Source organism: Herpailurus yagouaroundi, unplaced genomic scaffold (assembly GCF_014898765.1).
Source record: "Herpailurus yagouaroundi ecotype Mexico unplaced genomic scaffold, PumYag 199, whole genome shotgun sequence".
Lineage (NCBI taxonomy): Eukaryota > Metazoa > Chordata > Mammalia > Carnivora > Felidae > Herpailurus > Herpailurus yagouaroundi.
The window spans coordinates 10,620,100-10,635,481 of NW_024412430.1; the positions used below are offsets into that span (position 1 = coordinate 10,620,100).

The following is a 15,382-nucleotide window of genomic DNA, read 5'->3' on the forward strand; positions in this document are numbered from 1 at the left end:
AGACCTAATACTGGAAAGGCGCCACAGAAGCCGACCTTACATACAATTTGGGGCAGCGGAGGGATAGTTTGAGCAAGGGCCTGACACAATTACCCCCAGATTTGATTTTCCTGTGATGAGATTCCAATTCGCAGATTTGTTTCCCTACTTAATTCCCTGCACTGGGCCTCCTCCCCGCAAATTAACCTACTGACCAAGGACATAAAGTGCCATTTGTATGCCAAATACTCGTGGGCAAAGGTCTCTGAAACCTACAACTTTCTTTTTTTTTTTTTCAACGTTTTTATTTATTTTTGGGACAGAGAGAGACAGAGCATGAACGGGGGAGGGGCAGAGAGAGAGGGAGACACAGAATCGGACAGGCTCCAGGCTCCGAGCCACCAGCCCAGAGCACGACGCGGGGCTCGAACTCCCGGACCGCGAGATCGTGACCTGGCTGAAGTCGGACGCTTAACCGACTGCGCCACCCAGGCGCCCCCGAAACCTACAACTTTCTATGGTGTACTCAACACGTGGCGGTGGATGGAACCAGTCTCAAAGGATTCCTGCAGCAAGTTGAAGTAAATCTGCAGAGAGGCTTGGCCACAGCTTGCCAAACTGCCGCCTCTGCTGATTTTATCATCTTTAATTGACCAACCCGAGAACGGGTTTACAACGGAAATTCTTAGCGATGGCCTCTCGGCAGGCGCACACCTCACTGCCCCTCTGGAGGGCGCTTGGTCGCGTCCAAGTTCTGGCCTTTGGAAAACATTGCTCTCCAGCGAATGAGGCCTACCCTGCCTCTTGTCTTCTGCCGGGAAAGCTCAGAGGAGAATGAATTAACTTCCCCCCAGCCAAGCCAGTAGTCCTGATCCTGAGCCAGAAAGCAGTGGCCGTTAGAAGCGAGAAAGAAAGCTAGAAGGAAAGCAACAGTGCTTCCATTATACTATTAAACCATAATCACCTTCTCCTATTATAAGCATCTTCCTGTTTTCCCCGAAGGGGCGCTGTTTAACTGCCACTTGGGTGCAAACGGGCCAAGCCAGCATTTCCTGTGGGTCTGGAAGGCGGGTTAAGCTCAGCCTGCTGTGGCGCATCCACTGACCCCGGAGCAGGCCGTGAGGAGCCACCCTGCTGGGGGTGGGGGCTCTGAGACTGGGCCTCCTGGATTAAGGGGTGATGTTGATGTCCTTCACCTGGGGCCAGGACTAGCGTGAGGCAGGAGGCGTGTTGAGGGCACAAGATTTAAGCAGGTTTTCCGTCTCAGCGTCACGCCAGTGGCCCTTTCTCACCAATTCCCGCTCTGCTCAGGGCCACCAGCACTGGGGGACAGGTGTGTGAGTGGGTGCATGTGTGTGTTGTGTAAAAACACACTGTGGTCAGTGGTTCTCAAAGCATCGTCTTCAGACCAGCCGCAACACCTGGGAACTTGTTCGAAATGCAAATTCTCAGGCCCAGTGAATCTGGTACTCGGGCGGAGAGGGGCTCAGCATCTGTGTAACACGCACACCAGGTAATTCCTGTGCAGCTGAAGCCTGAGAAGCTTGGTAGTGCTAGGGAATAATGCCCGTCCCACGGTCCACATCCAGTGGTCTCTCAGGGTGCTTCGCCCACAGCAGGGACAGGGTAAGAAAAGGTGGGGTGGCGAGATGACAGAGACCTTCCCAAGGCCATCAGCAGGGTCAGAACCCCTCAGGTAGGAAGTCAGGGGTTGCTTTTTCCCCAGCCATCCCGAAGTAAACTGTAGCGGTCAAGACCTGGCAACTGTTGGCAATAAATAAAGATTGCTACTGAGTTGCTTCCTTCCAGGTTCTTCCCCTTAACTAGACAGCTCAGGGCCAGCTGTGGAGTGACACCATGTGTCGTGGGCCAGCCGTTTGACCGTTCTGAGACTGAAATGGCCACCTTTGTAAAACGGGGTAATATCGCCCACCCGTGAGGGTCCGAGAGGCCAACAGAAGCCCAGGAGAAGCGTGGGCCAGGGCAAGCTGTGGTGACAGGCTGTGCGTGCGAAGCAGGGGTGTGGCCTCCACCCAGCTCCGGGGAAGCCAGCTGGGACGCCTTGGGGACAGAGGACAGCTCAGAGGGGAAGCTGATCTCCTTTAAGCTGCTGTGTTTTTAAAGGAGGCTATCCCCAGTCCAAATGTCCTGGGGCATCAGGCTTCTACAAATGGGCTCACCGAGGGGGGGAAAAGCAAAGCAGAGGGTGAGCCCAGGGCCTGCTGTGGAGCGCTGGAGGGCTGCTTGTGTTTTTACCACATAGTGAAGGGCAAGAAGAAACATCCGAAGACCCACATTTAAACTGTCACCAGAACCCAAACAGTATGTAGTGGTGAGGCGATGACCAACGCCCCAGCCCAGTGACCTCAGGCACACAGTCACGGACTCATTTCCTCCTTTGCTAAGTGCTGGGTTGCAAACACAACAGAAGTAGGAGGATGAAGTCAGCAGCAACACACTGAGGCACAGCGTAACCACGAGCTCTTATCACTGAGGTCTCATCACAGAATTGGGGAACCATTTCTGCAGTGTGGGAACAGAACTACCTCCCATCCAACTCTCCCGGCTCGTAAAGGTGTCTACTGAGGACCAGAGAGGCTGACAACCTGCAGAGGGCACACAGCTAGGGTGACAGTCAGTAGCTGTGTCCCTTTCTCCCTTCCATTAGGAAGTGCTGGGGGGCGGGGGAGGGGGCGCGAAAATCTCAGCGCTTCCACCCGGGGGCCAGGTAAACAAAGGGCATCCCCGCCCCCACGTCTTCCTCGGCCTCGCACAGCTGAAGGTTGGAAGGAGGATCCATGACTCACACTTTTCCTCCGGAGGGGATTTAACTCCAAGATAGCATTGCCCTTGAGAAAGAGCCAACCAGCAAGGAGGAAAGTTCACCTCGGGGCCCGGGTGGCTCGGGAGCCCCCTTACCTTCCTCGTTTAAAAACCAGGGCTGAAACTGGAGCACCGAGTCAAAGCCGCAGGTGTTCTCTTCAAAGGCGCAGGAACCCGCGGGCAGGTCCAGGGCTCCCGCAAGCTGCAGGGCTGCGGGCACAAAACGAGTTTCAGTTGGGGCTCGGCCTGGGAGCGTCTGCACCAACTCGGGGCGCCCCGGGGGGGACAGGGTGAAAGTGACGGGAATGCGCGCGGGAGGGGCGCGAGAGGGGTGCACCACTATACCCTCCCCGCCCCCGGCGCTTGCCCCGCGGGCCCTGCGTGCACCCGCAGCACCACTCCAGGCTTCGGAGAGGGGTACGGCTGTCGGAGAAGATCCCGGGGCGCCCTCGGCTAGCCCAGCCCAGGACGGCAAGCCGGCCACCGGGGCTGCGGGAGCGGGTCACGAGGGCGCTCCCCGGGGGTCCCCCTGGGTCCTCGCACTTACCTTGCACTGCCAGGAGGACGCCCCTTAGCAGCATGGTCGCGCTTCGGGGAGGGAGGACGACCCGAAGGGGGTGCAAGCTACCGGCCCGCTGGGACCGGCAGCCCCGGTGGAGGGGAGCGGGCGCGCCGGGGACGGACCAGGCGAGAGGCAGAGCGTGCACTTGGAGCTGCCCAAGTTTGCGGAGCGGCTCGGGTTGCTGAGCGGAAAGCTGGGGGTGCCTGACTGGGGAGCGCCGCTCGATCGCGTCCCGGGTGAAGCCGGCGCGGCGCACAGCTGGTCCCGGGCGAGGATTGGGCTGGGCGGGAAGGAGACAATTGCACACTTTTGAAAAGCCAGCTAGGACTGGCCGGGAGAGGAGAGGTCGGGATGCAGGGCTTTGGCTCAGGGTTTTAAAGCTCGGGACCAGACCTCTTGCAGACACTTGGAGGGGGGCAGGCCTTCCAGCAGCCCCTCCGCGGGGCTGGGACTGGAGGCGCCCGGCCCCGCCCCGCCCATCCGCGGTGGGAACCAGCTTATTTCTGGGGACAGCTTCCCCACATCTGGCACACCAGGGCTGCAGGCTGGCCCTAATTTTAACTTCTTCTCCCCAGAATGGAAAAGGGTGGAATTCTCCTAGGAAAACCTAGAGGAAAGCTTGGAAACTGGTGACATAAGCTTTGTATCTCAGCGCGTTCTCAGTATTCTCTGGGCGTTCGGGGCCCAGAAATGCTAAGCCTGGAATACCACCCCCCTTTTTTTAAGCAGTGGAATGTCTGGCATGCCTGGTTCTCAGGATTCCCTCTGTCCCGTAAAATGGGGGCATTCCTCCTCTCCAAAGAGCCATGATAAATTAGTAGGTTTCTAAATTGGCTTGTGGGGGCTGGGGCTGGTGATGTCAGGGAGGAGTTACAGTGAGCGCTTTGAGCACCAAGCGTGTCTTTTAAAAATTCTTTTCCAGGAAAGAACGTGGTGGGGACCGTTTTTTTTTTTTCTTCTTCTTAGTGGCCTTTACGGTTTTGTGCAGGCAATTTTGTGCCTAGGTCGGTGGTTCTCAAACTTTTGAGGGTGCCTCAGAATCCCCTGGAGGGCCCCCACCTGTCAGAGTTTCTGATCTGGTAGACCTGGGTTGGGGCTTCAGATTGTGCACATTCTTATCAGGTTTCCAGATGTCGATCGTGATGCTGCTAGTCTGGGACCTCGCTTTGGGGAGCCCTGGCCTAACGAACTCCTGTTCAACCATCAAAGCCCTGTTTACGTGCCTTCACCTGTGTCCAAATTCTCCTGGTTTTCCTTGTCCTTCACTGGCAGCTCCTGACCTATATCCTGTGATGCTGCTGCTTTTGGTCTGTCTGAGCCCTGAACACTGGAGTGCCTCAAGCTGTGTCCTCTCAGCTCCCCTCTCCCTTAGTAATTTCCTCCAGTCCCATAGTTTGGAGCACCAACCGTATAGCCTGATGACTCCCAAATTTATATGTCTAGCCCGGACTGCTCACTGACTCCAGATGCTTCTATCTCACGGCCACCTCAACATTTTCATTTGGATGTTTAACAGCTATCTCATACTTAACAGGTCCCAACACGAATACCTCATAGTCCTTCCCCAGTCTGCCTCCCCTTGCATTTTTTTTAAGTTCATTTACTTATTTTATTTTTTTTTTTTTGAGAGAGAGATGGAGCATATGAGTGAGTGGGGGAGGGGCAGAGGGAGAGAGAGAATCCCAAGTAGGCTCCATGTGAGGGGCTGGAACCCCTCCCCCCAACCGTGAGATCGTGAGCTGAGCTGAAACCAAGAGTCTGAGGCTTAACCGACTGAGCCACCCAGGTGCCCCTCCCCTTGCATTCTCCTTGATTAAACCAACACTACACTGTATGTTAACTAACTTGAACTTTAAAACAAATTTTTAAAAGCATCTTTTTCCTCCAGTTGCTCAGGACAAAGCACATAGAGTTAGCCTTGACTCATCTTTTCCTCTCAGGACATTATCAAATGCCCCATTCAGGATTCAAGATACAGCAGATGCTAAGTATGTTCCATGCCTACAGTGACCACCCTGATCTGAGTGGCCATCGTTGGCTAGGGAGACTGCAGGAGCCTCCTAACGGTGGGGTCCCTGTCTCTCTGCCTTGCAGGCCTCCACTCCATTCCTAACCCAGTGGTCAGGGGCATCCTTTCAACACAGAAATCGGGCCATCTGCCCTGTCATTCCTTGGCTCCAGACTTGTGACAGCTTCCCAAATCAGCAAATCAAAACCCAGTCTTCACAAAGACCTACTAGGTCCTACAAGACCTGCCCCTCCCCTCACATCTCTGACCTCATCTACCCTGCAGCCACATGGACCTCTCAGCTGGTCCTCAGCTCCAAGCTAGCTGTCCTCCCAGAGCTTTGCACTGGCTGTTCCTTCAGCTTGAAATGCCTTTCCCTGGAAATCCATGACTCACACCCACACTGCCTGAAAAGGTCTCTATTCAGCTGTCACCTTCGATATGAGAAATTTGATAGCTTTGTCGCTAAAAACAAAAAAGCCCTTATGATCCTTTGAAAGTAAGCTTGGACAAATTCTCATGAGTTTTCTGTGAGCAATGACCCAAATCTAAAATTTCTTTAGGGTGTGTGTGTTTATAAGCTTTGCCTCAGGTGGTAGCTAGTAACAAATACCATTTAACATGCTTACTATTATAAATGTTTTTTTAATAGAAAATCTCATTCAACTTTCACAAGGACCCTGGGGGGGGGGGTGTCAATATTATTATTGCTCCCATTCAACAGATGAGGAGACTGAGGTGCAGACTTCAGTGATAGTGAAACCCATATCTGCTTTATTCCAAAAGCCTATTCTCTCAACCGGTAGAGTAGCCTGTCTCCTTTGTCTTATGTTCTGTTTTGATTTCTTGCTCAGATGGTGCTAAATATCTGATTACTTTCATCAAATTACTTAATGAAACGTGCAGAGACAGCTAGGAATCCACTTGAAACCTCAAAACACTCTTTTCAACCAAGCAAGCTTTTAGCAACCATCAAACTGGCACACCTTTTTCCAGGCATCTGCAGAATATTGCAGTTTTCAGATCGCCTTACATTCACCTGCAGGTTCCAAGACTCAGGAAAATGAAAAACGTCAAAGCCGTAAAGACATCTTCAAAAATGTTTAAATATGAATTAAAACGTCAAGGCAACAACATTTATTGCTGCCTGTGGGAAACTGAGCCATTACACATAAACACAAAGTTAGTTGGAGTAAAATTTCCATTTCACAGATAATTGCAGGATCTGGAGCACAGATGACCCTTTGACACTGGAGCAGGTTGGTGTCTCAGGGAGGCAGACTGTGGTTTGGAGGTTCGTGTGCAGGCTGTTTACTAGGGGGCTCACGGTTCGCGGGTTGGAGCCCTGAGTAGGGAGGGCTCTGCCCTGATATTGTGGAGCCTGCTTGGAGTACTCTCTCTGCCCCTCCCCCGGCTCGTGCATTTTCTCTCTAAACAAACAAACAAACCAAACAAACAAAAAAATTCCTTAAGTGGTGCCCTTGGGCTCTGCATGTGTGGAAGGGAGGAGGAGGCACGACTGGGCTGAGGGAGACACTGCTGCGCAGGTCACACAGAGTCTCTCCTGACCCCACAGGGAACTCTGGTGGTGAAACGGCCCACCCAGTTTATCCCACGTTGGGCTGATATGTCCAGCTGCTTTGTATTGCTGCTCCCGTCAGTCACTGACGGATGTGGTCCACACCTGTCCTGGTGTGCTTTCTGCACTGAGGCCGACCCAGAGGGGCTGAGGACTGGAGGCCATGTGATGACGACAATCCCAGCAGCTGGGATGACAAGTCCCTGCTTGAAGGAGGATCCGGACAGCACACTGGTGTCCACCACAGACATTTTGCAGACAGGGGAAAGGATATTGCACATGGAGAGAGCCAAGGAGGGAATCCATAAAATCTAGGAATTACGTGCATTAACCCACTTCCTTCGGTCTCTAATCATGGAGCCATGGAGCCAAGCACCGCCTTAACCTCTGGAAAAAACAGCATCAGACCCCCAGATGAGAACTACCCAGGACTCTCTCCTCCAAGACTTAGCTTAATGGAATGATTAAATAATGAATGCAAAGTTCTGGCCTGTAGAAGGCGCTCAATAAGCACTAGGTATTATAGTGGGTTGAATGGTAGCGCCCTCCCCCCCTCCCCCCCCCCCCCAAAAAAAGGTATGTTGTGAATGTGACCTTATTTAGAAAAGGTGCTATGGAGAGGTAATTCAGTTAGGGATCTTGAGGTAAGATCACCCTGGATTATTAAAGGCCCCAAGTCAAGGGCAAGTGTCCTTCCCAGAGACAGAAGACAGTAACAGACAGGGTAAAGGTGGAGACAGTGATGGGAGTGGCAGAGTCCCAGGCCAAGGAGCACCTGTAGCCACCTGCAGCGGAAGGGAGAAGAACAGAGCCTGTCCTGATAGCCTCAGGGGAGTGTAGCCCGCAGACTCCTTCGCTTCACAGTCCTGACTTCCAGAGCCGGGACATAATAAACTTACTGCTGTTTTAAGTCACTGGTTTGTTCTGGCAGCTGGAGGACACTAATACAGAAAGGGTTAAGCACAGAGCAAACACGTGCCAGGCACGTGCCAGGCGTCATCTCCCGTGACCCTGCTACCTCCCCGCGAGAGGGAGACATCGCTCTCTCCATCTCACAGAACATGAAGCAGGCCCAGAAGCGTCCATTAACTTGTTCCGGGTCACACGTCCAGCTATGCTGCCAATGCAAACCTGCCGACACCGTGACACCACGTGCAGGGAAAGGCTCCTGTCCCTGCGGAGAGCCACGCGAGCCCTGTCGCAGAGCCTGGCGAAGCCTCGCGCTGCTCTGCTCCCCGCTCCTCTCGGGGGAGCCCTCAACCAAGGATCCAGCTTTTCGTTTAACCCCCTGGCTCTAGAGATCTGGCTCGGTCTTCCAGTTTTCTGGGCACAGTAGAGGAAGGAGAAATACGGGTGCGCCTCGCAGGAGCACCTGCGTCATTCTCATGACGTTTCTCCTGACGCACCCTTGCATGGTCTCATGCAGTGCCCCCTAATGGTCACTTCAGCAAGCACTTCCATGTGCCTGGCACAGCGCTGGGGGCAGGGACCCAGGGGTGGACAAGAAGCATTCTTCGCCTCACAGACGGCAGACCGACCCATGGAAAGGCCATTTTGCTGAAACAGGCTGCCGAGGTATAGCAAGGCCTGCAAACAAAACCTCCACCGGCCAGGGAAGTAACATGAATGAAAGAACTGAGCTGGTAGCAGGGGGCGCTTAGGGAGGGATGGTGGAGCCAGCGTCCCCAACCACAGGGCATCGCTGGCACCCGCTTGAGGCCAAGTCGCCATGGCACGATGGGGGTCCGGCTCTGCCTATTTTGCCCAATTTTTCAAAAGAAGCCCAATGTCTAGAGATGTGTGTAATAGCTCCTGATTTTCAAACACTGGCAATGAATTAAAACAGATCTATGTAAATCCCCTCGCGGGTAGAGTCAAATTTGGTGGGAGGCTAAATTCAACTCTCCAGCAGCTGTGGAGACCGAGCATGGGATGTCTCAGCACCACCCTTCCAGACACAGTTGATCAGTCCCATTCTAGAGAAGAGAAAATGGAGGCAGAAAGAGTCTGACTTTCAGCAAAAGTCATGGGTCTCTAAGAGGTAGAGACAAGATGGGAAGTCATAAGCTCATTCCTCACTGGTCCGTATTTGGGCACACAGAAAGGACTTTGTATACTGTAGGTCCAGTGCAAATGTAAGGCTATTCATAATATCTTTTATATTAATTTTACTTTGGTTGCTTTCTATTACATATTATAGGTTTTAAAATTTACATCTGTATCTATATGTATATGTATATCTATATATCTATATCTATATATACATACAGTAAAACCTTGGTTTGTGAGCATAATTCATTCTGGAAACATGCTTGTAATCCAAAGCACTCGTATATCAAAGTGAATTTCAAGAACCATGGACTCCGTTGTGATCATGTGACATTCAGTGTCACATACTACTCCTATTGCAAGACGTTGCTCGTTTACCAAGTTAAAATTTCTTAGAAATGTTTGCTCGTCTTCTGGAACATTCGCAGAACAAGTTGCTCGCAATGCAAGGTTTTATTGTTTATCTTTTTTCCTTTCTTGCTTCCTGCATCCCCTCTGATCTATGCCAAGACATTGTCTCTGCTCTGGAGTTTTGTCTGTCTCTGCCTCTCTCCATCTTTCTTCTTTCTCTCGTGTCTGTCTGTCTGTCTCTCTCTGGGTCTCTGTGATGCACTCTGGGGTTCACCTCTGCCTCTCCTTCAGCATTTTCTCTGTCTTGCTTTCATGTTATCTCTCTCTCTCCCTCTCTCTCGCTCTCCACACTTAGACCCCAACATACCCCACTCAGTGCATGCTATCAGGTCGAGAATAAGCTGGTAAAACAATTCCAGCCTCTGTGGCTTGTCCTGCCCATGACCTTCATTGCATTCCTGCAGGAGGTGTCTGGGGGCTCTGCCCCAAGGCTGGCTGGCAGTGTCCCTTGGTTCCTGACTAGCACCAGCTGCCTCTCACCCCTTGGGGACAGTCACGTGCCTGCTGCAGGTCTGACTCATCTGCTGTGAGGGACCGAGGCCCAATGTTAACCAGTTGTTAACAAATGTCCTGTTACTACAAAATATATGCCCTGCTTTTCAAATCCCTACACTCAAATGACTGGATTTGGTAAAGCAGCTATTTCCTTTACAGTCGGCATTGGAAAGGGAGTAGATAGTTAAATAGATACTTTCTATCGTTAATCTTTGTTCCATCAGTTTACTCGGAACCCTAGCTTGGAGTCAGACATCTTTCACTATGGTTTGATGGCAATCTTTTGAATTTTTTTTAAGTCAAATGTTCTTGGGGCTGACTCATCATAGTGAAAACACTACCACCTTTCATTGAGTGTTTGTGATGTGCCAGGGGGTTTCATGGTCAATTTATGGAGGAAGAAACTAGGCCTAAAGAGTTTAAGTGACTTGCCCAAGGGTGGGGGGCCAGGATGTGAACCCAGCTCTAGCTACCACCAAAGCCCTCTTGACCTGTCTAAACTTCCAATGTGGGGAAAGTTTGGGCAAACACTGTACAATGTCCTGCTCTCGGACCCCACACTTCATTGCTCTACTGCTATGCTGGGCCAAAGCCAGCAGGCAAGTTTCTGTCGGTTCCAGTGAAGCGTCTATACTCAGAGTTCACAGAAAAAGCCCTTTATGACCAGGGTCGAGCCTACGTTTCCATTCTGAGCCCATCACACTGCTACCACCCACGCCCCCACCAGCCCATGCTGGTCCTGGACTCTGTCCTCTGGGCCACTCCTCATGTGTTCTTATGTGTTCTTCTTTCTGCTCAGAAACAGAATGCCTTCCTCTCCTTCTCCCTTTAGGAAACTCCTTATAATGGGTTGAATTCTGCCCTCCAACTCCCAAGATGTATAGCGAAGTCTTATCTCCCAGGACCCCAGAATGTGACTTTATTTGTGAAGATGAGGTCACACTGGAGCAGAGTGGGCCCCTAACCCAATAAGACTGGTGTCCTTATAAAAAGGTGAAATTTACATAGCATAGTAATGCTACCAGATAAAAACGCCCGGAGACACTCACCTTGGCCCCAATGAGCTTCCCACAGACCTCTCTTCTTTCCAAAGCATTGTTACAATGGGACTGACCCTTCTGGTTCTTAATATGATTGCAAAATGCCTTTCAGCAATGACTATCAGCCAACTTTGGCAAAAAATAAAGGCTTATTACTTACAAGGCCTGGAAATTACACAGCACACCCGGGTCCACTGCGAGGTTGTAGGTAGAGACACACGGTGCCCATGGGCTGGGCTTCTGCTTTTATTGGGGTTAGGGTTTTGTGGGCTCACGATTGGTGAATTTAAAATGTTAAGAGCAGAAATTTAAAGCAAGAGAGAAAAGACAAGTGGCCCAAATGGCCAGTTACCGGAATCAACCAAGATCTTTAAAACAAAGGAGACTCAGTGAGGAAAGGTGGTCTGGCTCTTTATCTAGACCCCTTGGCTGGCAAAGAGTTTGTTCAAGATAACTTCAAGTCTCTGAAGTGGATACCTCTTTGGAATGGAGGGCTTCAGCAACCAAAACTTAAATCAGGCACTTGTGTCACGAAAAAGAAAAAATACAGTCCGTTTACACTACCCACTCTTCTTCATTTCCAAAGACTCAGCTCAAATGTCTTCTCCTCCTCTACCTGTGCCTCCTGTCCTCCCAAACCACAATGTTCTTGAGGCCGCATTGCCATGACTTTGTGTATGTCTCTGTTATCCACAATGGAAGCTGATATTTCAAGGGCTGAGAAGTCTGCTTTACACTTGTTTCTGCTCTGGTGTCATCTGTGTGCATGGCTAACTGTAGGCGCACAATAAATGCTGGCTGAAAGAGAGGCTGTGGAACAGCACGTCCTCCCTGGTATACACAGCCTGCCGAGGCTGCGGCCCTATCATTAGAAGGGAAAGAACTAAATCTAAGCTATCGGTCCCCCAGGAGGGTATTTATGGAAACAAATGAACTGCACAGATGTGCTCAGAGATGACAGAGCCAATGGAAAGAGGAGCGGCCGTCTGAACGGGGAGCCGAGTAGGCTTTCTGGGGTCAGAGCGGCACGTTTGGCAAACTCGGGGGAGGCAGGGGAGGGAGGCTCTCAGAAGCCCACTTTCATGAGAGGTGGAGGGGGCCGCAGGGAGAGGACTTGGCCCCTGAAAGGAGGCACCAGGCCCTGAGGGTTGGAGGGAGAGAGAGAGAATAATGAAACAGCCTGCATCCGGCCATCTGAGCCAGTGGCAGCCCAGCCCTGTACACTCCCATAGGGGTCCAGGAGAAAGGCTGGGCTGTTGGGAACCCAGATGAGTCTGTCCCCCTAGGTCTCTGCCAAACACGGGCCACAAACAGCTCTATGACCCCGGGGACAGGATTAAAAAGAACGGGTGGGCAGTGTCTTGTCCACCTTGCTGCGGACATTGTTGGCATTTCAAGGTTAACTGCGGTGAGAATGGGCAGCTTGTGGCGGTGCCGGGGATGGGGTGGGGGGCAGGCCTGTGAACACGTGTGTTCATCCCTGGGACATCCCCCCAATCCTGGGAGTTAAGGCCCTATGTCCCCTGCAGGGGCTAGGAGTGAGCCAAAGGACTTGGGATTCTACTTCATTACAGTTAGTGGGGGCTCCAGAGGCTGGGGGCTCTACGCACAACGTGGGCTAAACCCAAGTAATACGTTTTCTCCTCTTCAAGCTGCATCTGAGAGCTGGAATTCTGCAGCCAAACACATTCCCCAAAAGAGCCGTGAAACCCCAAACCCTAGATGAGCTTCTGACTTATGGCCTCTGACATTGTTAATGTGCTGGACTGAGGGTCTATACCCTGTGTGATTTGATCTAAACTGAACAGAGATAGTGATGTTTACAGCTTCTCAGAGACAGAATGGCCACCATCTGGGAGGGGAGAGACAGCAAACATCAGCTCTGAACAGGCGAACGAGGTGTGCGTGCACGCGGGCATGCGTGTATGTGTGTGTGGTGTGCAAAGACATATTATTGATGGCAAGTCAAGCCACACCATTACCAGTAATCTGGAAGCTTGAAATGCAAAGGCCTAAAATCCTGGGTATTTTTTATTTACTTCAATTTTAATTTTTTTAACGTTTATTTATTTTTGAGAGACAGAGAGACAGAGTGTGAGTGGGGGAGAGGCAGAGGGAGAGGAAGACACAGAATCTGAAGCAGGCTCCAGGCTCTGAGCTGTCAGCACAGAGCCCGACCTGGGGCTCGAACCCACGGATCTTGAGATTATGACCTGAGCCGAAGTTGGATGCTCAACTGACTGAGTGACCCAGGTGCCCCTTTATTTATTTTAGAAAGAGAGAGTATGAGAGGGTGAAGGGCAGAGAGAGAGAGACAGAGAGAAAGAGAGAGAATATTAAGCAGACTCCATGCTCAGGGCTCAGTGTGGAGCCTGACATGGGTGGGGCTTGATCTCATGACCTTGGGATCATGACCTGAACCTAAATCAAGAGTTGGACACTCAACTAACAGAGCTACCCAGGCACCCCTAAAATCCTGGGTGTTTAAAGATGTCAAATGACAGCAATTCCTCCAGATTTTCAAAGTGAGTGCCCAAGGCACAGGTGATTTTGGTGATAATGAAAAAACCCGACCACCAGACATTGCAAGATGCCTCAAAGAGCTGATCCAGTGAATCACAGTTCCAGCTGTACATCAGAACCACCTGGGGAGTTGTTTCTAATACACAGGTTGGGCCCCAGCAAACCAATTAAATCATAATTTCTGGGACAGGACAAAAGCACTAGTATTTCTTTAAAGTTTTCCAAGGTGATTCTACTAAGCCAGGGTTAAAAAGGCTCTGGCTTAAGGGGCAACTGGGTGGCTCAGTCGATTAAGCATCTGACTCTCGGCTTCTGCTCAGGTCATGATCTCACAGTTGATGGGTTCATGCCCCCCATGTTGGGCTCTGTGCTAACATTGCAGAGACTGCTTGGGATTCTCTCTCTCCTATTCTCTCTGCCCCTCCCCTGCTCACTATCTATCTCTCAAATTAATAAACATTAAAAAAAACTTAAAAAGAATGCTCTGGCTTAATATTTTCATTAACAGAATTAAGTCTTATTGATGGGGGAGCAAAAGGCAAGCTGAGGGCAAAGCACAAGCTAAAACCTCTCAACGCCCCCCACCTCCAGTGGGATATGTATGATGTTCTTCAGACACTCCTGACTGCCCAAGAACAAAGGAAAGGGAAGAACAGATGGTTAACTGATAGAGATCATAGTCATGTCTGACACAGACCAATTTGCCACTGTCTTAATGATTTACAAGAAAAAAGGGATATCCAGAAACCTACAGACTGAGTTCCCTGGAACCCTAACATCAGCCTCCCCTCCCTAGAAGAGAAAATCTTATGGGGTGCCCGGGCGGCTCAGTTAATTACGTGTTCAGCTCTTGGTTTTAGTTCAGGTCATGATCTCATGGTTTGTGGGATCGAGCCCCACATTGGGCTCTTCACTGACAGCACTGAGCCTGCTTGGGATTCTCTCTCTCTGCCCCTCCCCTGCTCATGCTTATGCTCTCTCTCTCTCTCTGTCTCAAAATAAATAATAAAAACATTAAAAAAATTAAATGGTCATGCTTATGCTCTCTCTCTCTCTCTCTGTCTCAAAATAAATAAATAATAAAAACATTAAAAAAATTAAATGGTCATTTGTTATAAAAAAAAAAAAAAGGAAGAAAATCTTATGTAATCAGTCACTCCTTACAACTCTAGTACAACTCTTTCTGCCCACAGATCCTGACCTTGTGCTTTAATAAAACCATCTTTTCACACAGAAAATGTCTCAAGAATTATTTCTTGGCTGTTGGCTCCCAAATCCCAACACTACAAACCGTGTGACTATTATTATTAAATTTTTTAAAGCGTTTTGAAAAGAATAAAGTGTTATATCAGAATAGGGAGTGTAATTTTGTCATTGAGACCATGGACTCTGGAGCCAGACCCCTGGAGTTGAACTTGTAGCCCCTTACTACCTGTGAACCTAGAGCACATTGTTGAGTGGCTCTCTGCCTTAGTTTCCTCTTCTGTAAAATGAAAATAATAGTAGTACCTACCACACGGGGTGGTGATGAGTACTAGGTTACTTTATATTATTTCAATATTCAAAAAAGAGCCTGCACTCTGTTTGCACTATGTAAATATTAATATTCCTTTTGTATCAACTCAAGTTTTTCCAGGCTTGTAGTTGAGATTGATTATGGAGTGTATCCATCAGAACAGCCTTTCATATAGTATCCTGCCTTTGGGGAGTGGGAGGGTGCAGAAACTAGAAATACAAATGGGACAATTGGTAAGCTGTAGCTTTGATGTCTTATCAGAGTAGAAGAAAAATCTAAACTATTGAGTGGATGCCTTTCTAAGTACTAACTGATGTGAAAATGTTGGGGTTCGGGAGTGAACGATCAAGAAAGAATTCTTGAGATGTTTTCAGTGCAAATAGTTGGTTTTATTAAA

General features: G+C 50.2%; 1 protein-coding gene across 5 annotated transcripts in view; it reads right to left on the bottom strand.

The window, feature by feature from the left end:
- The window catches only part of MAMDC2 (MAM domain containing 2), a 398,140-nt gene that overhangs the window by 146,898 nt on the left and 235,860 nt on the right, over positions 1-15,382 (bottom strand). For all 5 annotated transcript variants that reach the window (XM_040449383.1, XM_040449385.1, XM_040449386.1 and 2 more), the window contains 2 exons: positions 3,350-3,644; positions 2,899-3,012 (listed from right to left, as the gene is read on the bottom strand). In XM_040449383.1, coding sequence (XP_040305317.1) covers positions 2,899-3,012; positions 3,350-3,644 — 409 coding nt within the window. The remainder of the gene's footprint in view (positions 1-2,898; positions 3,013-3,349; positions 3,645-15,382) is intronic.